General features: G+C 38.3%; 1 protein-coding gene across 7 annotated transcripts in view; it reads right to left on the bottom strand.

The window, feature by feature from the left end:
* Window positions 1–1,364: 1,364 nt before the first annotated feature.
* LOC101173166 (uncharacterized) overlaps window positions 1,365–22,016 on the bottom strand; it is a 116,490-nt gene continuing 95,838 nt past the window's right edge. For 4 of the 7 annotated variants that reach the window (XM_011484563.4, XM_078932382.1, XM_023963613.2 and 1 more), the window contains 14 exons: window positions 21,347–21,397; window positions 21,173–21,217; window positions 20,273–20,299; window positions 19,110–19,163; window positions 18,079–18,123; window positions 17,780–17,824; window positions 17,620–17,682; window positions 17,199–17,234; window positions 15,805–15,849; window positions 15,218–15,352; window positions 12,495–12,561; window positions 12,228–12,365; window positions 8,516–8,593; window positions 1,365–4,942 (listed from right to left, as the gene is read on the bottom strand). In XM_011484563.4, the coding sequence (XP_011482865.1) occupies window positions 4,842–4,942; window positions 8,516–8,593; window positions 12,228–12,365; window positions 12,495–12,561; window positions 15,218–15,352; window positions 15,805–15,849; window positions 17,199–17,234; window positions 17,620–17,682; window positions 17,780–17,824; window positions 18,079–18,123; window positions 19,110–19,163; window positions 20,273–20,299; window positions 21,173–21,217; window positions 21,347–21,397 (930 nt within the window). In that variant the 3' untranslated portion in view covers window positions 1,365–4,841. Of the gene's footprint in view, window positions 4,943–8,515; window positions 8,594–10,010; window positions 11,889–12,227; window positions 12,366–12,494; window positions 12,562–14,848; window positions 15,118–15,217; window positions 15,353–15,804; window positions 15,850–17,198; window positions 17,235–17,619; window positions 17,683–17,779; window positions 17,825–18,078; window positions 18,124–19,109; window positions 19,164–20,272; window positions 20,300–21,172; window positions 21,218–21,346; window positions 21,398–22,016 lie in introns of those variants that run through there. The other 3 variants (XM_023963614.2, XM_078932384.1, XM_078932385.1) reach the window with 2 other exon arrangements.

The following is a 22,016-nucleotide window of genomic DNA, read 5'->3' as shown; positions in this document are numbered from 1 at the left end:
CTTCTTAAAAAATTTGATGTTTAACAGTTTTGATCACTAGAATGCATTTTCTGATACAAAGCAAAGCATGGGAGTAGCTTCTAAATTGATGCTGAATAGAAAATATTTCTTATCTCTGCTTTTTTAAAAATCCTAATAGTTGAAAATTTAAGTAAATTTTCCAAAAGAACATCAAACATTTGATGTTTTTTGTGGACATAAACATTAATTTCTTTAGTCTGAACAGAACTTTTTTTGTTATATAATTGTTTGGAAATCACAGCCGAAAATGTTTAATAAAATTGCCTGAATCCATTTTTAATGTCACAGTTCACATTACAGGGTTACAAGGTGGGATAGTGTACAGGGCTCTCACCTCACAGTCAGAAGGCTCTGGTTCTGCTGGGATTTTTATGTGTAGAGTTTGCAGTTTCTGTGTGGTTTCCTCCCACAGTCCAAAGACCATGCCTCATAGGGTAATTTGTGACTCTAAACTGCCCCTAAGGGGGCATGTGAGTGTGTGGCCCTACACCAGAATGGCAACCTGTTTAGGGTGTACCTCACATTACTGGATAGGCCCCAGCAGCCCCAAGACCCCAAAAGGGAATCTGAAGATGGGTGTATGGATGGATGGATGGAGTTGCAACGCAGAAGTATTTTTTTATACAGAGTTCGACCAAACAAATGCCGTTTCTAAAAGAAATTGATTTATTTAAAAATCAACTTAGATCTTTAAATATTTTTCTATAACACAAATAAATCTTTCGTCAAATACCTAATATCTCCTCTTTAGCATCTAAACCTTCTTTTAATTACTGAATCTTACTGTGCAGAGAAGGCTTGATTGACATCATACTGTGATAAAATAAAGTCCAGATGGAGGCCTCTGAACTGTTTTCTAATGACACACCTACAGTAATTGTTCCACTCCTTTTTTATGCCAAGGAAGCATATTCCATTTTTCAGGGGAAAACCTGGATGATAAAGGTTTTTCATCTTTCCTCAGCAGCTTTCCCTCTTCCAAGGGAAGATTTAATTACTGGTACATTGACTCAAGTAGGCACATAACAATGTTATCTGACAGCATTTTGGTTCAGTAGACCCAGAGAATGTGGGAACGCAGGAACTCAAAATGCCCTTTGATTAATTCAAACACAAAAACTGATATTTAATGTAGTCTTGGGCCAAAGCAAACCTTAAAACACACATCATTACTATTGCAGCACATTTTACACAAGTAAAAGAAAACTACAACCAAAGTGAAAAAAAGAAATTAAAAAGATTCATAAAAAGTTCACATTTCTAAAATGTGAGGTTTTAATTTTGTTTTTTAACACCTCAGTGGCACAAAGAATTAACACAAACAAAAAGAGCGTAGACAGTCATAATGTGAAGAAAATTTATTGTAAATGAACTTGGATGGATTAGCCCGAAAAAAATCAGACACAGAAAATAACACACTGCATGACATTTATTGCACACTGAAAGGCAGATAGCATTAATCAGTGTAGATAAAAGATCAATAAAACCTCTGAGACTTGATAATCACACACAGCTGATACAAAGGCACAATGATGCCCGTAGTCTTCCTCAGTCAGGGTTCCGACTCACACTGGCATCAACATTCAGGACTAAATGTGTTCTTCTATATCTACAAGGTTTTTTCCATTTTCCAAGGCAACAGTTGTTTAGGCTTTGTGTTTTTTTTTTCTTTTTAAGCTTTCTGATCACGTACACATGCGGTAAACCAAGAGTGAGGTAGATTATCAACCGAAGAAAGACTTCCAAAAACAAAGATTAAAGTCATTCAGCACTGCGTGAGCTTTACACGGGAGCAAAGACTAGTTTCAGCGAAAGCAGCAGGAAGGCATTTTTAATCCGAGGGGGCGTGCTGAGAGGCTGATCCATATTTCCCCTCATTACAAGCTCACTTACAAGATTAGATTACACATGGCACCAAGATCAACTTACATTACAGTGAAACACAAGCAATAGAAATACGTGGAGGTATGAAAGCCACTGTTTTTTTCAGTGGGTTTTGCTATCTTTAAAGGCAATTTTAAAGCAACTGCATCCAAAGTGTTATAGAAAAGAGCAGAGACATCCATGTCACTATGCTTAGTTAGATAGAGGACTCTAACTGCCGCATGGCAATATAAATCAGTGCTACACCCAAAGAAGTTTGGATCACACAACTCCCCTCGTCTGTCTTGTTTAGCTCTCTTCAAAATCAGCATAGCTGTCTATGACTAGAAGGAAAATCAATATGAAATTCAGGACAATTAAACAACAGAAAATATACAAGGGAAAGGATTTCAGGTGGCCAATGGAGCAAAAGAAAGAAGTTTTTCTTCCAAATAAAAAAAAAACAAGTCCAGCAGGGGGCTCCTTGTGCTCACAAATGAAGCCAGGCATGCACTCGGTTCTAAAATTAGCCTGACAGTGATGCAATTAAGCCCACGTGAATTTCAAGATGGTATGCTGAGAAAAAACATTTTGGTAAAATATAGAAACAGATTTTTAAGAATGAAACACAGACAGGGGACACTTTTCAATGTCACAACAGTTTTTAAATACAAACTGTGTTTAAACACTGAAAAAAGGGGGGAAACAAACTAAAAAAGAATAAAAATGAATAAAGTGATGCTTGAGAAAATAATAGCTTAAGAATGGCTCAAAGAAAGAAAACAGTTTTAATGCTGGCTGTTTTTTCTTCTCTGTAATCACTTCTAACATCAATAGAAGGCAAAACGTTCTGCTAAATGAGCCCCTTTTTAAAATCTAATCTGTGTCCATGGGATAAACAGATAAAATCCACTATTACTAAATTTGTTTTCTTTTTCTTTTTAGTAGAATTTTTAAAGCTAACACTTCAGGTAATAAAGACCCAGTCTGATTAAAATTGTGTTCTTGGTGTTTTTAATATGTTCTTGCTGCATTTTTCTGATCACGAAGGACATATATGAAGAAAAATGAGCTTAATGCTGCATTTCTGAGTATTCTTTATTAGAATCTTTGTGAATCTGGAGCAGAGAAGAAAAGGCAATAAGATATAGACTGAATTAGTGACGTAAAAAGTGGGTTTGCCCTGATCTGCTCTATTCTGATGCATCCACTTGTAGTCAATTAGATCCATGCCTGTCTTCGTTTCCGTCTTCCGAGCTGGCATCTGGCTCATAAACTGTACGACTGGCTGGCTCCTATAATACTCGCCATTTATGTTGGTAGGTTATGGTAGGTTGGGGTGTGAGAGGATGTAAAACTATGCAGAAAGTCATCTAAAAACGGCATAATCACAATTAAAAGACCACTGTGAACGCTTTTACAATAGATCAAAGGATTGATCGCAGTGGGACTTAAAGGTTTGTAAAATATCCATCTCTCCTGATAGAAAATGGTGTTTAGTGTCACATTAAAGCTCTTCAATCAACTCCAAACCTTCCCAAATGAGCGTAAAACATTTGAAACAATCTTGTAAAAAAGAAAAGAAAATATAGAATCAAAAATCCAGTTTCAAACACCCCCACAAAAACAACAACAACCGACAAGTTAGTAGTCCGTGAGGGAAAATCTGTTATAAATTAGAATTAAACAAACAAAAAAATCATTCAAGTACATTCAGAAGCATGGCAAAATAAAAATTGTAGTGTCTGATTTCCTTTGCCTTGCTTGAAATATACAAAAATATACAGATAAATCAAAGGAATCATCATAAATACCAGCATGTAAACTCTACAATTATGTGTTTACTAGAGGCAAATGCATTGAGCATGTGCAGGGTGGTACAGCTGATATGAAAACCTTTACATAATAATAACAGCTTTCTTAAGAAGTCAGGTCCCCCAGTGAGCTAAATTACACAGGAAACGGTATTTTCAAAGTAAAAGTTTGCCCATTTAACTTTTACTGCAACAGTTTGAAGCTGCTGGATTTCAGTTCAAATTAGTTTGAAGTCACTCACATGTGGCTTAGAGAAAATGCAGAAACATCTGCAGCAAATGCAACTTTCTTGCTTTGTTTTTGTTTTTTCTCAAAAATACAAAAAGCTAATGTGTCGTGACTCATAATAGAAATATAAAAAAAGCCCTGCATTGTAAGCAATCCAAACAAGCTTTAATCTACTTTCTAAGAAATATTGTTACGTGAATATCCATGCTTCACTTCAAATAATTACTATCAGTTATACATTCTTGTGGAACACAGTGAAAATAAATAACATCTACGTCAGACACATTGGCTGCACTTTGGTTGCATAAGATAAGGTTTCATGAATTTGTTATTTTTTCAAACCTACACAAAAACAACTACATTAACTGAGCTTACTCGCTTTTTTGTTGCTCAAACACTCTTGCAAACACACAAACGCACCAATAGAAACACGAGATGAGAGCGACCTTCTGCCAGCTCAACAGCTTAGCTGAATATGAACAGATGAATGCATAGACATGCCCATTAGAAAGGCAAACACAGAATTATTAAGATTTTGTTATCAGACAGGTCTGAACTAAATAAAGTCACTTCATGGTCTTGCGATGTTCAGAGCTGACAAGGAATGCATCACATCACAGTAGGGGCTGTGAAAACAAGCAACAACTTCAAAGTACAGCAATGCGAAAGGTTTTCACCAGCATTCAAGACAAAGCACAACAGCAATTCCACAAAAGAACCAAACCCCAAACGGCATCCAAATGTTGTCATGAAGTGAGAAAAAGAGGTCAGCTGTGGGTTTGTCCAAAAAAAGAAGGTACAGGTTCTGCCGAGGAAGTTGTCAGGCGCAGCAAATTCATCCTTTTGCTGCTCTGGAGATGCAACGTGAAGCTGAGAGCTGCCCTCAGATCAGGTTAACCGAGTCTCCGCTACATTTAAGAGAAGGGAGGCAGACAGTCACTGGGCTTACATGTCCCTGGAGGTCCGCTGGGCCCTGGAGAGCCGGGAGGGCCGTGAGAGGGGATGCCAGGCAGGCCTGGAAGACATTATTTCACCTTTACCAATTAAAAAAGTAAAAAATACCAACCTTTACAGAACTTTCCATGTAGTTTTTTAAGGTTTTGAGGTGAACCTTATAATTTTTTATACATATGTTATATAAAGTTTTGGGTTATTTTTTATTCAAACAGTTACATTTAAAAGGAGGATTGAACCTTTAAGATGGAACATCTCATTTTCTAGGTGGTCCTCTACATGCAAGCAAAGATGGTAAAGCAAAAGAGAAACAAAAGCTAAAGAAAAAACTAGTTTAATAGACAGATATTCCCACACACCCACATAGGAATATATGACACTCAATATTGATCAAAATATCAAGATATTTTAGGGGAAAAAAACGTTGAACTATTGTAAATATGTTACTTTTCATTTACTAACTCAATTATTAAAAACTCAGATTACATAAATTAATTACTTTGTTTAATGTAAATATTAATCAAAATCAAAATCTAATAAACAACTAGCAGTTGAAACAATTCTGACATAATATAACTGAATTGTCTTATCTCTACTGTGTAATATTGAAACAAAATGATTTTTAATCAAGCAAATAGAATAAAAATAAAAGGATTTAAAGTACTACTAACTAAAAAAAAGTCAATAAAAATGATTTTTCACAGTTTTGTCAATAAGATGGCAGCAGAGCATCCATGCTTCTTCATGTTCACATATGTTGTGGTCATCGTGGCAGATGAGACTTTAATATCTCCTGTTACCTAGCAACAGCTTGTTAAAGTGGCAAAGCAGTCCATTTTGCTTTGTGGTCTCTTACATAGTGTTCGTCAGACCTGTCACCCAGTGATAACACGCTCTTTTCCACAGAGTGTCAAATGAGAGTCCATTGCATCAGTCAGAGCAGCAAAAGCTCCACAAGCACAGTTCTGAACGCCGGGAACTGTTGTCTCTTTACCTTTGTGCGTAAAAAGACAGCTTGTCCCCTTCAATCACTGCCACCTATTGCTTACCTGCTCATTCATAAACTGCACTTTGTTGTCAAGCGTGTGCTGCACATAACAATCATCAGGGATGTTTTTCTATTTTCCACTTCGTTAAAGTCGTATGCAATAATACTACTGAGATTAGGGTAAAGATAACAGATGAACACTGGGTATGCTCACACAAACGATTTCAAGTTGTTCATAATTGTTGTGACCAGAGCTGCTTCTTTCAGATGAAGTGTTAAAAAGCATCCTACAGCTGCAACCCACCACCTGGATTTTTACTCATTAACATTTGAACTGAAGTGATATAAACAGATTTGCAAAAATCTCTTGTGTGCAAATCATTTTTTCCAGTTCTCAATAATCCAAAGGGAGGCCTGCTCTGTGTAGATACCAAGGATACCAGCCATCTTTCATCATCACGGCCAAGTGAAGTGAACTTTATCTTGTAAAAATTATCTACTGTTGTAAGCTACAGGGACTTGTAAATCTAAGAGCAGAGGGGCTGTGGACCTGCATTCATAACAGTTTGTTCAAGTGCTTTCAGACTCTTCTGTAAGATGTGGCTTCAGCTTAAGTCTCACCCCCACCAGTAATGCCGCAGGTGCTTCCCATAACTATGCACTTCTAGAGATGATGTCTTTCAACAGCTGCGATTTATCCCCTGCAGAGGAGCTCCAGCCAACGTTCTTTTGCCCCACACATGCATTATTCACAGATAATTTGAGAGACTTCAGGTTCAGTAATGAATTTCTGCTTTGGGAGGGTGGAAGCCGGTAAAATAATCCCAATTCTCACCACGCCAAAAGACATGTTGACATCATGGGTTGGTACTTTTATTCAGAAGAACAAAAACAAGGAATTTTTTTTTTAACTGTCGTTTTACTATAGAAAGATAAACTTTGCAGCTTCATTTGGACCAAAGATGTAAACTGTAATATTGTGCTTCCAAATTTCAAAAATTTAAAGTTGCTTTCATGAAAAATAAATAAAAAAGTAGAAAATAATCATGTTAAGTGACGCATGATGTGCAAAAAATTTAGTATTTGTGATAGAATAAGATGACTGACAACTGATAAAATGCAGACAAGATGACAATGCAAGAGAAAATGACAGCCAGAAACACAAAAAACAAGCCTGGTAAACAAAAAGAAAAGGTAGAAAAGGGATATTTTTTACATACGAGCTATCTTTAAATGTATTTTATGACATTTATGCAAATAAGTTTTAGCTTTTGGTTTTATTGTTACCTTCATTTAAGTCTGACTGAATTCAAGTGGGCCAGAACTCAAAACTGTCATAAAAAGAGAGCGTGAAGGATGTAACATAAAGAATAAACAAAAACAATCTAAAATAAAAGGCAGGTTAAAGTTAGGGTAAAGAGTTTCTAAAACTACCATTTAAAAAAAAAGGAAAAATAGTAAAAAAATAAATAAATAAAAATGGTAGTATTTATTCTAAAAAGTAGTGATCATTTTGGTATTCCTGATACCAAGATGATCAGGACTACAAAGACAAAATTCAAATCTACAACCGAGTTATGGTTGTCAGAAAGGTCAAACAGCTAGATCAGTCAAAAAATACTGTTTGTTTCTTGCCTTTCAAAGGACAGAAACTGTTTTGCCTCAAAAACAAACAGGACATCAAGCTGTCGCCACAACTGTCAACTCTATCAATCCCTTTCTATTTATTCATTTTTTTTCCAAATGAAATCAGATGCACAGAAAATCATGAAAGATGTTTTTCAAACTTTTTTCAAGGTCATTATCTTCAAAACCCCAAGTCTAATTGCCTCATCATCTGAAATAATAAGAAGCCCTCTTTTGAGAAAACAAATCCTTTTATTTATCATTATCTTGAGCCAATGGCATCTCCAACTTTCTCTAGAGATTATTGTCAAAACTTGTGCTACAATAATCACAAGAATTTAAGGAATTTAGAGTCAATTAGAATGAATAAACTGCTGTCAAATAGGAGACGTCAATTTCTTTATGAATGAAAAAGCGACCAATTCCCAAACAAATTCTCCTGTTAAAATTGGTTCCATTGCTCCTTAGACTCCTGTCAGTATCAATGTGCAGCATATTTTATGCTGACTTTTTGAAATAATTAAAAAATTGGTTTAAAGAGAACTTTTTGGAAAATTTCCAAAGGAGTGCTTTAAAAGTGACAAAACTACATAATTTCCTAACACAACTGCATATTTTGAATTTTCTTTTAAATTTGCATTTAAAATTGTTGCATCATTCTCAACAATTGCAATAAAAATGTTCTGACATTGAAAAAAATACTAAATAAAACAAATATCACCTTTATGCAGCCTACATAAACAACTAATAGAATTTTTTTAAGATAATGTGGAGTTATGTGTATGTTATGTCTTTTTTTTTGTTTTTAAAATTGGATAATACTCAAAGTGCTTTTAGAATGTAAAGCACTTTGAGTAACATTGGTTGGAAAAGTGCTTAACAAATGAAATTTGATATAATATATGTCATCCTCCTCATGTAGCAGTAAAACACTATATTTTTAGATGATATAATCGAAGACTAGACTTAAAAGGACACTTTTTTCCCCCAGGATATTTCCTACTTGTGTGACGATCTTACCTGGTGGCCCCATGGGTCCCGGCTCTCCTGGTAACCCTAGCCCAATCTGCCCCCGCTCTCCTTTCTGACCCCTGTAGCCTATAGTAACACACAAACACACACCACTCAGAGCCAACACCACACACTGCAAAAGTGTTGCAAGGTGTGGTTAGTACGATTAGTATCATCGGTCATAACTAGCCCAGGAAGGGTCAAACTGGACCCACACAGAACATATGCAACGTTATATCTGCTCAGGGAATCAGTTTCCAATAAAAGTCAAATTTATCATGATAATAAAATCAAAAGACACTGAGCTAGTACTGATTTTTTTAAGCTGTGTCAGTTGTTGTTGAAAAACAAACAAACAAAAAAAAACAACAACATGATTTTAAATCCAGTTGTAAACCTTTGAATAAAAAAAGGCCTTGCAGACATTTCAGCAAAATACAAATCATCCAAAAAGCCATCTGCACGTTAGTGTTTGAAGATGCAGGCGTCATGGTCAACATCAGCACCAGAAGAACATGTCTTTGAAGACTTTAGAATAGAAAGAAGAGGATTTTGTTGATCAGTAGTCACTGAAGATTCTCAGGTTGTGAGGACTCCAAAGAAAAGCATGTTTCATAAAGTGCAGATGTAAAAAAAATAATTCATTTATAATGCTAGAAGGATGGTCGTATTCATAATACAGAGAGGCAAAAAAGGGGATAATCACAGGCACATGCATAATCTGTCAGGAAGAGGTTAAAACGTATCAAATAAACGTCTACAGCATGTGCAACATCTTCAAATCAGAGCAGGCAGTTTTTTCATAACATTGTGCACAAAGTTCTTATCCAAAAACTCTCTTTCTGTTGCATGCAAACGTCAGTGGCCTTGACAGTTCAGAACGGCAGCATTCCAAGTAAAAATGCAAGGGTGCTGCGACAAAATTTCCCCATGTGGCACTTAAAGTAATGGAGTCTTACAACCAGTGGTTGCACGGAGTGTATCAGAACCACTGACAGGAGTATCAAGCATGGCACTGGTAGGCCCAAAGGAGAAACGCTCCGATGCTTACACGTCAGAGAAAATCTCCGAAGAAAAGGCTTATGAATGCTCCAAAACTGAATCTCAAAGAGCAGGGGCTATCCACACTTTGGCACAATAATGAGACTTCTTTCAACACTCACAGAGCCTGGGGCATTCATTCAGGGAGGAGACGTTCCATGGAGAAAATGCACTGTACCTTAAGCGAGAGGGATAAAAAATTCTGCACAACACACAGAGCAATAAGCTTGAGTGGCTTGCTGGATTGGTGCACTCCGACAAAGATAGAAAAAAAAAAAGGCCAGCTGCTGCACTTGATCAAAAACAAATTGTTTCCAGAGTCACTAATGTCCAGGATTACGTTGCCATGGTTCCTTTCTTGATTGATAGCATTGCAGCGCCATATTTGTGTACAGGTTCGTAGACATGAATGAAAACAACGTCACTGCTGCAAACCACCAGCATAACTGACCAAAAAGAAATAAATAACGAAAACCTTTCCTTTTAATCAGCTTCACCGTCAAATACAGAATATTTACAGAAACATTCAAAGGTATTACACCAAAAGAGCAGCTTAAATACACAATTTAAAGCCTGATGTATAAAAAGCAGTTTCAGTCAGCTTTGATAAATGTACATTACTCACTAAAATACCCAAAAAATATGTTAAGACAAGAGAAAGCAGGGTTTGTGAAACATGCGATTAAAAACAATGACTTTAACATCACACAGATTTTTCATTGGGGTCTACAAGTAAAAGATGAAAAGAATGATAAATGAGCACTCAATTTCAACAAAGGGGTAAATAAAGAGAAACACTGCTCTTCAGCATAAGTCCTAATGGGCCTGCTCTAACAGCTGGAGACTTCCTCCCTTGTGCAATCAAACTGAGAGGAAAAAAAAAATTAAATAAAAAAAGACAGTGAATTCTACAAAGGGGGTTATTTTTCTCCATAAACAATTCACTTTGGCACAATGGAGAACAAGTCAAATTGGATATTCCAAAGGAGCACAGTCTCCAACGAAGGATGACGAGAAATAATGAGGAAATATTACCCCGATCTCTCACCAGCTGAGTGGAGGCACAAGTCAAAGATAGGAAAAAAATTAAGAAGTTGTTGAATTTTTGATTTATCAAGGGAAATAACTTTTTTTTTTGATTTTCAATAAATATTCATTCTAAAACTGCATTATAAATCACCAAAAAAAAAAAAAAAAAACACTTTCACAACATAAAAACTCCAAACAAGCAAAACAAAAATCCAAGACGTGTGTAATGCCTGAGGCATTAAAGACCCACTCCGATGCAAATTGTGTTTTTAACATGTTCTAGTGGCATTTTTCTCATGATGGAGGACGACTATAAAGACAATAAAGGTTAAAATCGCATCTCTGAGTATTCTTTATTCAAATGATGAAAACAATGCTAAAACGTTAGGCGGGCAGAGCTCCCTGCTCTGCTCCATTTCAATGCATTTGTAGACGACTAGATGTACGGTCGTCTTTAATTTCCTTGTCTAAACTGGCAAATGACTCAAAACTGTACGTCTGGATACCTCCAACACTGCTCGCCATTTTGTTGCTCTGGTAAAGTTAGGTTGGGGTGTGAGGGGATGTAAGCTTGCAGAGATAGCATGTAAACAGCTCTCAGATGGTGATGGGAAGAGAGGGTGGGGTTGCCCACAACTTGTGTTGTTTTCTATGTCCTAAAACACATTTGATTAAAAAACAACATGATCGTAATTAGAAAAACCACCGGAAACGCGTTCAAGATAGCTTATAAGATTATCGGAGTGGGTCTTTAACTTGGAACAAATATTTAGAGTTGAGTACCGGTAGTTGCATTCTTTAACTGCAATACACATGAATCAAACAGCATTTTTTTTTTTAAATAATAGCAGTAGCTTTAAACCTTAATGGTCTTGAAAAATGTGAGGTAGATACAAAGCTTAAGGAGATGCCTGATGCAGCGGTGCTGCTGACTGCACCATCACATACAACACTCCTCTTTAAAAGTCAATACGCCACAGTTCTGCTGCAGACACAATACAGATTCAGACAAGTCTGGGGCACAAAGCCTGACCTGCAACCCATTAGTGTTGCACGAACAGTCAGAGACTTGAATTAGTTTGATAAAAAGTGTCCTCCCTCCATCCTGACTATGCTCCTTTTGTATTTTAGAAGATTTCTCTTCGGGAGTGAGGTGTCAATACTGAAGCTCTCTCCTGTCCATATGTATAACACTTTCTCTCTTTCACAGCCAATTCTTCGTTTGTCTTCATATTTCCCAGAAAGCTGCTGTGTACCACACTCCTCGCCTTTTCTCTGCTTCCCGCCCCTCAGTCTGCATTGATATATGGGTCTATGCAAGAGAAAAATACTCATGAATCCATGCAAAATATGCGTGTCAGCCCAGCTCCTCTTCATCCACCTAATCCTTAATAATATGTGTCGGCTATTTTTTCAACAATAAAAAAGGTTTGAGTGGGAATTTCTACTAACTGGTCCGTCTTTTTTTATGTGTCAGGTTCAGAACAAAGTATAGCCAAATAGTTGGACTTGACGGAGGATTTGAGTCTCTTCAGTCAGATTTGAAATGGTTGTCCATGGTCACCAACAAGCAAACATAATGTTTTCTTTTCCTACAAAAGACTGTTTCTATTCTGAGCTGCTCTGCACTTTCACACTCCTGATCTCCTACCTTGAGGACCAGGTGATCCGGATTGTCCTGGTGGGCCTGGTGATCCATCTTTGCCGGGAGGTCCTGGAGGCCCTTGGAGCTGAGGGGCTAAGATGCCTGCATGTGTCCGCTGCTGCATGGCAGCACTTGACAGTTTCTCTGCGAGGGAAAAACAATCAAAGCGGATGTTGAAAAGGGAAGCTCAAAGGGGACACAAAAGGGGTTGAAGCACAATCCCAGCAATAGCAGCCGTGCTATAAACAATGTTAAATGTCAGGCAAATCGTACCTTGAAAAAGCCTCATTACTTCATTTTGGATGAACGTTTTGAGTTCCCCTGTAAAGCCAGGGTCATCCTGCATGAAGGGAGGATAAAAGAGGAATTTTAATACAAAAGAAAGAAATCCAATTATGTGACAAAAAAACTAAACTTGAAAAAAAAAAATCACAGCCAGTTGGAAAATTCCATCAAATGACTGAGATAACACTTATAGGTATTTATATGAACAAAAAACTGCCAAAAATATGCACAATATAAAAATTCATAATTGAAACAATAGCTCATCACAAAGCATTTTTAAAATGTGTTTTTTTTTTACATTTTTTGTTTACAAATAAAAAAAATAGCTTTAAGCAGAGGAAAACATAATTCAAAATTGATGAGGGCTTTATAATTCTAAAAGTGAGATCTTTTCAACTCTCAGCAGCAGTTAGTGACTTCATACCTAAGCAATGTAGTGTCAGGTGTTGCTTCTTAATGTACAAAACAGGAAAACAATACATACAACTACTACAGATGAAATTCTAACATTGTATTGCAATAATTCACCTTCTTTGAATATTTTTCAGATATTTCAAGACTTTTTGCCTCCAAAAGAAACTTTAATTTGATATATTGATATAAAGTAAGGATTTAGAAATGACTAAATCAATCTTTTAAAGTAATTACTATGATCTAATTTCTTAACAATGTTTGTCTTTAAAATCCTGTCTTTAAAAAGGAATGCATGCATTGCTTAACATCAAAAAAATACTTTTTAAACTCTGTACAACTTGATATTTTATTTGGACATTCTTTTCACAATTTGTTTGTGGCCTATACCCATCATTTGTACATAACTGTTGTTCTTCTTAGTAGAGGCTATTTTGGTTGCTTAATTGGTGATCAAAAAATTGACACTTCAAAGACAGACTCTGATAATCTTTTTATCTCTGTTAAAATGGTCTATCGATTATGATTATGCATTTTTTTTTGCCAAAATTTAACAACCTGAGCCATTTTTATAGGACACAGTTTCTTCATTGGTTCATTAGACATTCGTCTCTGGGTTGTGAGCGGGACCGTTGGCATGGAGCAACCCCATCCCCCTTCCCCTCCCTTTTTCTGAGAGCTCTCTGTCTACACTCTCTCCCGCTAGCTTACAGCCCCTTACAATCCCAACCTAACATTACAGGTGCAACAAAAATGAGGAGCAATATTGGAGCTATCCAGCCGTACAGTGTTGAAGCAAGATGTCAGCTAAGATGAGGAAAACAAAGACGGATCTTCTTGTCTGCAGGTGGATGCATCAAAGCAGGGAGCTTGTGGCCCGCCCAGCATCTACATCACAAGTGGATTTTTTTCCCCATCTGCTACTGATTCACAATGAATTGAATAAAGAAAATACTCAGAATTGCAGTTTTGAAAAATGCCACATGAACCTGTGAAAAACACCAAGAACAAGATTTTCATTTGAGTGTTTAATAAAGAGACAGATTAAAACGTTCAATTTCTTTTCATAACAAATTCTGTTTTTCTTTTTTGAATTTTCCCAAATTTGACAAAAACCGTGTCTAGTGTTGATACGTTTTTTTGGCTGCTTCTGCTGTCAAAAAGAAATAATGCATGACCCATAACCTACATTCAAACTATTAATTCAGTTTTTTTCCAAAGAGTCAGTGATGTTCTGACTACGTCTAAAACTTCTGCTGGTTTCCAGATGTTTTGTTTTCCTAAAGCAGAGATGACCTACTTCACAAACAGAGAAATCATCTTTCACAGCTTGTTATGGTTTCCCATAGCCAAGTCTTTGTGTTATTGTCACACAACTCAAGATGTCTTGATGAAAAAATATGAATAAACAGTGTTATTTTGCCAAAAAGTTGGGTATGTATGTTTTCAAATAAAAGATAAATACCGGCAATTTTAACCTTTACTAAATCCAAATCTAAATCAATCTCACCACGAACGGCAGCCTCATTCGCAATCCTTAAAAAAAGGCTGAAACTAAATTATTTTGCAACTTCATTGGCTCAAAAATGCTCTTTATGCCTTGGCAAATAACACTTTTCCAATCTAATTGTATTGGACCATGTGACCTGATTTGTTGTGTTTTTGGTTTCTTTATTTGTGAGTCGCTTTGGAAAAATGCATCTGCTAAATAACTAAATCGAATCATTTTTAATAAACGAAAAATTTGCAGAAAGATAAAATACTAGAAAAGTCACAGAAAAGTTCAGCTAAAGAGGCTTAAAAAGTTTAGACAGGTTTGTGTTAGTCATGACAGCTGCTCTCAGCTGCATTGCTTTCCAGGGCAGCACCAGTAACAACGGCAAACAATGGTGGGCTTAAACGATGAATCTCTACATTCAAAGCAGCTTTTCATCACCGCAAATGTTATGCAACTGCAGTTAGTGGAAAATGTCTGTGACAGACGGGGGTGTTTTCGCCGCTCTGCAGAGCTCCTGGCATGCCCACATATCTGTCTTTCTCTGTTTCTCTCCCTCTCTGACCTTCTGCTGCGTCTAGATGATCAGGAGTGGGAAGTGATGAGCAGAAAGAGAACAGCAAGCTGCCTCGCTCGGTTTTTGTTTGATGTTTCATGCAGGAGGCTGTAGCTGCACCGTTTTCCACAGTCAGAATGCAAATGGAGCTAGTTATAGCAGCAGCAGGAGTAAGTTGGGTGATGAACATTTTAGTCATCTGGGAGGATAGTCTGTTTACGCTGAGCTTTGAGCTGTCTTAGCACTTACCAGAAGTTTTACACTTTCCAACTCTCCTGGAGGGCCAGGATCGCCTTTCAAACCTGGTGGACCAATGGGGCCTGGATCTCCTGGGCGTCCCCTCTCGCCTTGAAGACCTCTGTCCCCTGGGATCCCTGGATCACCCTGCAGTAGAAAAAAACAGCCCACACAGGATCAGCGTGACACAGAACGGATGCACTCTACATGAACTACAGCTCGCCTTCTTAGCTGGTGCAACCTGCAATACTGTCACCACAGATTTAAGCCAAATATATTCACTTAAAGTGACCAGTTTTCTTTTAATGTGTTGTTGCCAGCTGCAAAACTAAATGCCTAATTTCATAACCTCGATTACCAGCAATTGCAACAGATTAAAGCAAACCAAAATGTGAGTATTCTTTTGCCAATACAATAGGAAACTGCGCCGACAGTTAAATGCCCTTTTCTAGTGTTTATGCGCTTGTGGGGATTAGTCACATTTGTGCCGAAGAGGGGTCTTTCATTAGTATTCATTACTTTTCATCAACACGTTTATGCGTTGCAGTTTGAGTCCCTAAACAGCTTCTCTTTAGGAAGACAGGAGTGATGCTACTTACCCGTTCTCCCTTGGATCCTCTGTCACCTGCTTTGCCTGCGATTCCCTTTGAAAAAAAAAAACAAACAGAATTTTCTTAAATAAGTTTCAATAAAATGCTAAAAAAGGTTATTCACATATAACAAGCTTCGGCTTTTCTTACAAAGCGGAGCTTTTATTATTAAATCTCACACATTCTCCATGATATTTGCAGAGGATGTTCTTCTGTTGCCTGAAGGAAAACTAAGCAAGCTCTTCTTGAATGATTTTACTTAGAAAAATGCTCACTTTTCAGATGACTGTACATTGATTGCTTCTACCTCAGCTCAGGTGTTTCACTGGTATAATATCTCCCAGTATAGCGTTTCACCTTCTGCAATGTCACGGCTCCCCTGCATCTCTACGGTTTTGTTTGCGACAGCCCCGATTTTCCATCAGCTGTTCCTGCTGGAGCCGCAAGGAAAAATACCTGTCTACTGCTTCATGTCACAACATCCCGTGTCTTCCAGTCTCTCCCTGTCACTCCTCATTGCTTCCCTTTACTTTGCTAAAAGAGGTACCACCGGGAGCATCCTTGCATCAATTTACCACTGGATTACAGGAGCCATGCAATTGAAAATCTGCCATGTTGTGGTTTTAAAACGGGCATCGCTTTATGACGGCATTCTCCCTTCCTTGCTTTAATCTTGCCTACTGAAATGGGCTTCCCTGAGCCTTATGCTAAGCCTCAAAGCACAAAGTGAAGCAGAGCAGCATAGCAGCCTACTAGATGGCACTGTTGCCCCACCAAAAAGTGAGCAAATGTGCAGAGGGACTCTGGAATAATAACTGAGAAATATTAAATGATGGAACAAACAATAAACAATAAAGTATTGGGGCAGTCATTAAGGTGTAATGAGAAAAAAAATCATTCATATTACAACAAAACAGCAATAATCACTATCAGTCAAGTTTGACTGCTGGATCATAATGTGTTTGAAAAGGCTATTTAAAAATATTTGCTCTGTATCACCCCAGACCGTTCTCCATGAAGCAAACTGTGTTTAATAAATTTGATTAGACACCTAAAAGCAGACTTTTCTGCAATGTTTTGTTTCAGCTTTGGCCAAGATCACCAAGCAGCAAAATGAATAATTATTTGAAGTGTCTAGTGCCATTTACTACAAACATTTTATCGCTGTTTGAAAGCAATAACTGTATAATTAGGGTAGAAGACGAAAAGTCAACAAAGCCTTAAATCTGCAGGATTCCATTTACTTTTTTATCACTAAAATCTCAGATATGCAAATAGGTTTAATGCAGTCAGCATGCTGTAGCTGGAGGGGGGATAAAGATCTGCTGTGCCATCTTTCTGTGGCTTGGCTGATGTAAAGCACTGTCTATAAGGGGATTTGCAATGATGTTTGCACAACTCACCTTGTATCCAGGAGTTCCATCTTTTCCAGGCCTCCCCTGCTCAAGGAGCGCAACACAAACAAAGACATTTTGTATCAGCTCCCACCTTCGATTGGATCAGCACTGTTGCACTCCTAGTAATCTCCACAGTTAATGAGATATCTCAAGCAAGGGATAATGATCCTGATTGCAGAGTGAACATGGTTTCTTTGTGTGCTTACAGGGAAAATTACAAAAACTATCTCTGATGGTAATGACATAGGGGGATGTAATCATGTATGGGACAAGGGAAAGCCAACATTTGTGTTTCATCGAGCGTCCTTGAGTCCCTAGATCTCTCCTAACACACAATGTTGTTGCACAGGAAGTACCACAATAATGGAAGCCACACTTGCAATGTCAAGTATTGATAATAAGGGAAAAAGCAGCAGCATTTCCTTACAGGCACACCTTGCGGCCCCTCTGGTCCAGGGAATCCTGTCTCTCCGATCGGTCCCCTCTCACCCTATCAGAGAACAGAGACAGCCAGCTTGTCAGTCTGGATGACAAAGGAATGACGCGTTGGATTGACAATTCAAAGAGAATCGGAGGCTGCGGCTCACTGGCTCTCCTGGGATTCCTGGCTCTCCGCGAACGCCGGGCTTCCCCTGTCAATCACAAACATACGAGGAGAAAACACAGTGTTTGACAGGTCCTCAACGATGTCACATCTGCAGCCTCCTATTTAGTGTATAGTTCACAGCAACGTGTAGCTGCTAACACACTGCCGGTATGTAAATTTTTTTAATGTAAGCATCAAGAAGCCATGGGACTATTTTGAAATTTGTTAAGCAGTCCTTAAACATCATTGGGATGCTGCTGGTAGCAGACAAACAACAGAAAACAGAAGAACTATACTTACTGGAGGACCTAGCATCCCAGGTGGACCAGGCAAACCAGGATCACCCTACGATTAAAACCCATGTAAGAGAGGTTATAAGAGGTATTCAAATATTTGTATTATTTTGGTTCAAAAGTTAGAAAATATTCAAAGAACTCCCAAAATGTGCGTAACCACTGCAATATACAGTATTTTCCATAATGAAGCTTTCTAAAGTTCCACTCTGATCATGTTTTGATCTATTCTCAAAGCTTTCCCAGTGGTCTTTTAATTATGATTATGCTGTTTTAGCTATAATTCAAAAATGTGTGTTGCAGAGAGTAACCCCGCCCCCACTTCCCATCATCCATCCGTTTACAAACTTTCCCCTTCAGCTTACAGCCCCTCACATTCCCAACCCTAAATTACAGGTGCAACAGAAATGGCGAGCAATATTGCATCAGAATGGAGCAGAGTTGGGAGCTTGCGGCAACTTCTATGTCATACCTACAAGCCTTTTCAAACTGCTTTTGTTTTTGCTGGTCCTTATTCAAAATAATTTGATTTAAAAATACCTAGAAATTTGATTTGAGGCTTAATTTTTTTTTAATATTTCATCCATCATTTAAAAAAATGCCACACGAAAAACACATTTGTTCTGGGACTTCAAGAAGTTTCTTTCTTTTTCAACAGTAAATGCTGAACATCTGACAGTAGGAAGAAGAATATATCCTCAGTAAGTCCTAGACCCTGAAATATTCCACCTCCACAAAACTCAGCCAACAGTCACACATTTCCAATCAGTGTTGAATTTGGATGCAAGCAACTGTGAAAACTTTCACTGAGGACGAGTTTTTTTAACTTCAGGAATGGTGTCTAGCACTAGTATGTCACTGTGATTCCTGACAGCTGTGACGCTTCTATTCCAAAGATTTTACATTAACTTGAAAGAGAATTTCTTTCATGTAAACGTAAGTCTGACAAATGTAATTTCTCCCTTTTCTTTGGGGAGCATTCATAGATTCAGTTCTGTTCTCCTTGTGGATCATTACTGGTACTTTTCTACTGCTTACCTTGGAGCCAGGTAGTCCCTCAAGCCCCGGTAAACCCATGGCTCCTGTTTCACCCTGGAGAGAAAAAAAAACAACACCTGCTAGGTGAAATGAAAAGATCACTCCTCATCAAGATCTTGAACTATTGTATTGCTAAAACCTAGAAAAAGGATGTTTTGGTCTCAAAATTTTAAATAGAAATCAATTGTGACAAAAAGAAGTGGGAAGATAAAAGGGGTGGTGAATTAACAAGTAAACAAAGCCTTCAGCTATTTGGAAAAAAGGGTAATCTGATCCGAAGAAGCTGATACTTCTCAAATTCCTGTCGTTGCTTAATAATTGCAGGTATGGATGTGAACCTTTTTGTCAATATGAAACCATTGTCAAAGGCTTTGGTAAAACAGTTCCAAGTACAGCACATGGGAGAATAAAAAAAAGAAAGAAATTGACAAAAAAAGACGATTTTGTGCTCTAAAAATAGAGGTTCATTCCAGACACTTGAGCAAGTGATGGCCTCTTTCTGCTGCTTTTTGCTCAAGCTGCCATGGAGAAATGCCATTACACAGGACACGGGGCAAGCGGCGCAGACATAGACGAATTGTCCAGGTAATTGTCACGCATGCAGATTGTCATGAATAAGCTATTGTGGCTAACGGGAGAACGGGCCGGCCAGAGGATCAGCTGTGAGACGGATTGGGGCAATTTCAGCGCAGCACTAGAGCCAGTCACACAATTTATTAAAATGTCAAATTAACATCCTGGTGAAAAATCACCGTGCAACAAAACAATAAAAAATGCAATTGGCCCCATGAGGATAAAGAATCCAAGTTGATGGCAGACACGTCAAGTTGCTTCTACGTCTGTGTGGACTGTGAGAATTGTTTTCAGGAGAGAGGAGGAGGTGTGCATCTGAAGTGCAGAAAGGGTTCATGGTTTCCCACTGGCAAAACAATATGGTATAAAGGTTTCAAATATATCGAAGACAAGGTCTTTTTTTTTTTCTTCTAGTGTTGGGAGTTGTACACGGAGTGGTTAAGTGGTCAGACTGGAGGCTGTATTGACGTTTGCCGTACAATGAAAAACCAGAGATAATGAAGGAAAGCAACTGGTGGCCCTGCTATATTTTATGCGAGCATAAAAAAGCAGTAAAAATATGCACTGCTGACAGAAAAGCTTCAACTCACGGCAGGTCCTTGATCTCCTTTGGGGCCCTTTAAAGAGAGAAGAAAAGAGGACAGATTATCTGAATGACTGCGACACCCGTGCCATAAAAACCATAAATACAGACTGAAAAGACACATGTGGCTACACATTATTGTCATTTAGATTTATAATGTTCATCATTGCTTTTCTTTTCGTACAGTAGCTCTCTGTAAATCACGCTAAAACAGAAGGTGTGATCACAGACACTGCAATGGTTGTTGGCTTCACAAAACATAAAGAAAATGGAGTATTATTGATAAATTGTGTGTCATGTCGCCCTGAACACTGATGAAGAAGCTCTCTTATTGATTGTTCCCAAGGAGCTGTTGGGCCGTGATGGATGCAGTACAGGGTGAGGCATCCTTAAGATTTAGCTATAGTTCATGGGGCATTGTGCACTGGGAACAGTGCGATGTTGGCTTTCTGTCACCTTCTTAAGTGTTCGTTTTGGTGGCTGGAACCCTGCAGGGCCTCTGACTCAATGTCTCCCAGGACTGGACAAGATTACAAACTGTCTGATAAGAAGGAGCAGGCGGAACAGATAAGGAAATCGGGTCACTTCGGCTTAGCACTGTGCTGAGCAGCTGAACTTCTGAAATCCATTTTGCATATCAATGAGCTCGTGTGTCCTGGGGTGTATCAGAGGCACCTGTTTGAGAGTCAGGAAGCCTCTTGGCCTTTGCCAACTACCAGCTTTCAATGAGAATGATTGACTGTGATATGAGAGCCTCTGAAGCCAAGATAACACTGGAGGGCTGGCCGGGTTATTTGTTATTCAGCGCTGTCTGGCTCTGCAGCTCATACAGTACCATCATCCCTGTTTGCTTGTGTTCCTCCACAGCGCACAGTAAAGGATTTGCTTTAGGCAAAACAACACTTACCGGAGCACCGGGAGCTCCAGGAGGTCCTAAAATAGCTCCACTGTTCTGAAAAGACATTTCTTCATGTAATGGCTACATATAACTGAATATGGGTCAAATTTAATCCACAAGCATACTATTTTTTGTGCTAGATTGAAAACCAGCTTGGATCACAAGACTTTGAAATATCTTTACCTGTAGCTTGTACAGACTGCTCATGCCATTCCCCTCCACATAAGGCGGACCCTGAAAAACCATTAGCAGTGAATCAGACATCTTTGCTATGACTCAGTTTAAACCCTTAATCACATGCACCCATGCAGTGTTTGCAGCAGCCCGCTCTGCCCCCCCATGTAGCTCCGCCCCTGTGTATACAAATGATGCTTATAGGATGTCCACACAAACTACGCTCTGTCTAATTTTCTCATTTCTACCAGTCACGCGGCGTGCAAGGAGCACACAGTCTACAGGATTTCAGGGGGGTTAAAAAAATTAAGTCTGTATGATGCACATGCGTCGAACCTATTTCCCCCTTACGCCTTACATGTTGTGTAAGTGTTTGGTACGATCTATTGCCCGTAGAATGCCCATTGTAGACCTAGTGGTCTATGACCTTGATATTTAATGCCAGCCTTCTGCAGGTTTTCCCATTTTTTGCCTGCAGACGGCCTGTATCCATCCGTAAGGGCAGTTGTGAATAAGGCTTAAGGCATTTCAGAAAACCACACAGTAAGTCTGCAGCACTTAAACACAGCTAAGCCTTTGAAGGCAACATGAAGTGAAATAAAATCCTCATTTAGTGATTACATGGGGAAGGGAGAGTGAAAAGTGAAACAAACAGATGAATTAGGAAACGTTAATAACC

The sequence above is a fragment of the Oryzias latipes genome, chromosome 15 (assembly GCF_053564925.1).
Source record: "Oryzias latipes strain Hd-rR chromosome 15, Olatipes_Hd-rR_3.1".
Classification (NCBI taxonomy): Eukaryota; Metazoa; Chordata; class Actinopteri; order Beloniformes; family Adrianichthyidae; genus Oryzias; species Oryzias latipes.
This window is presented reverse-complemented; position numbering and strand designations above follow the sequence as displayed.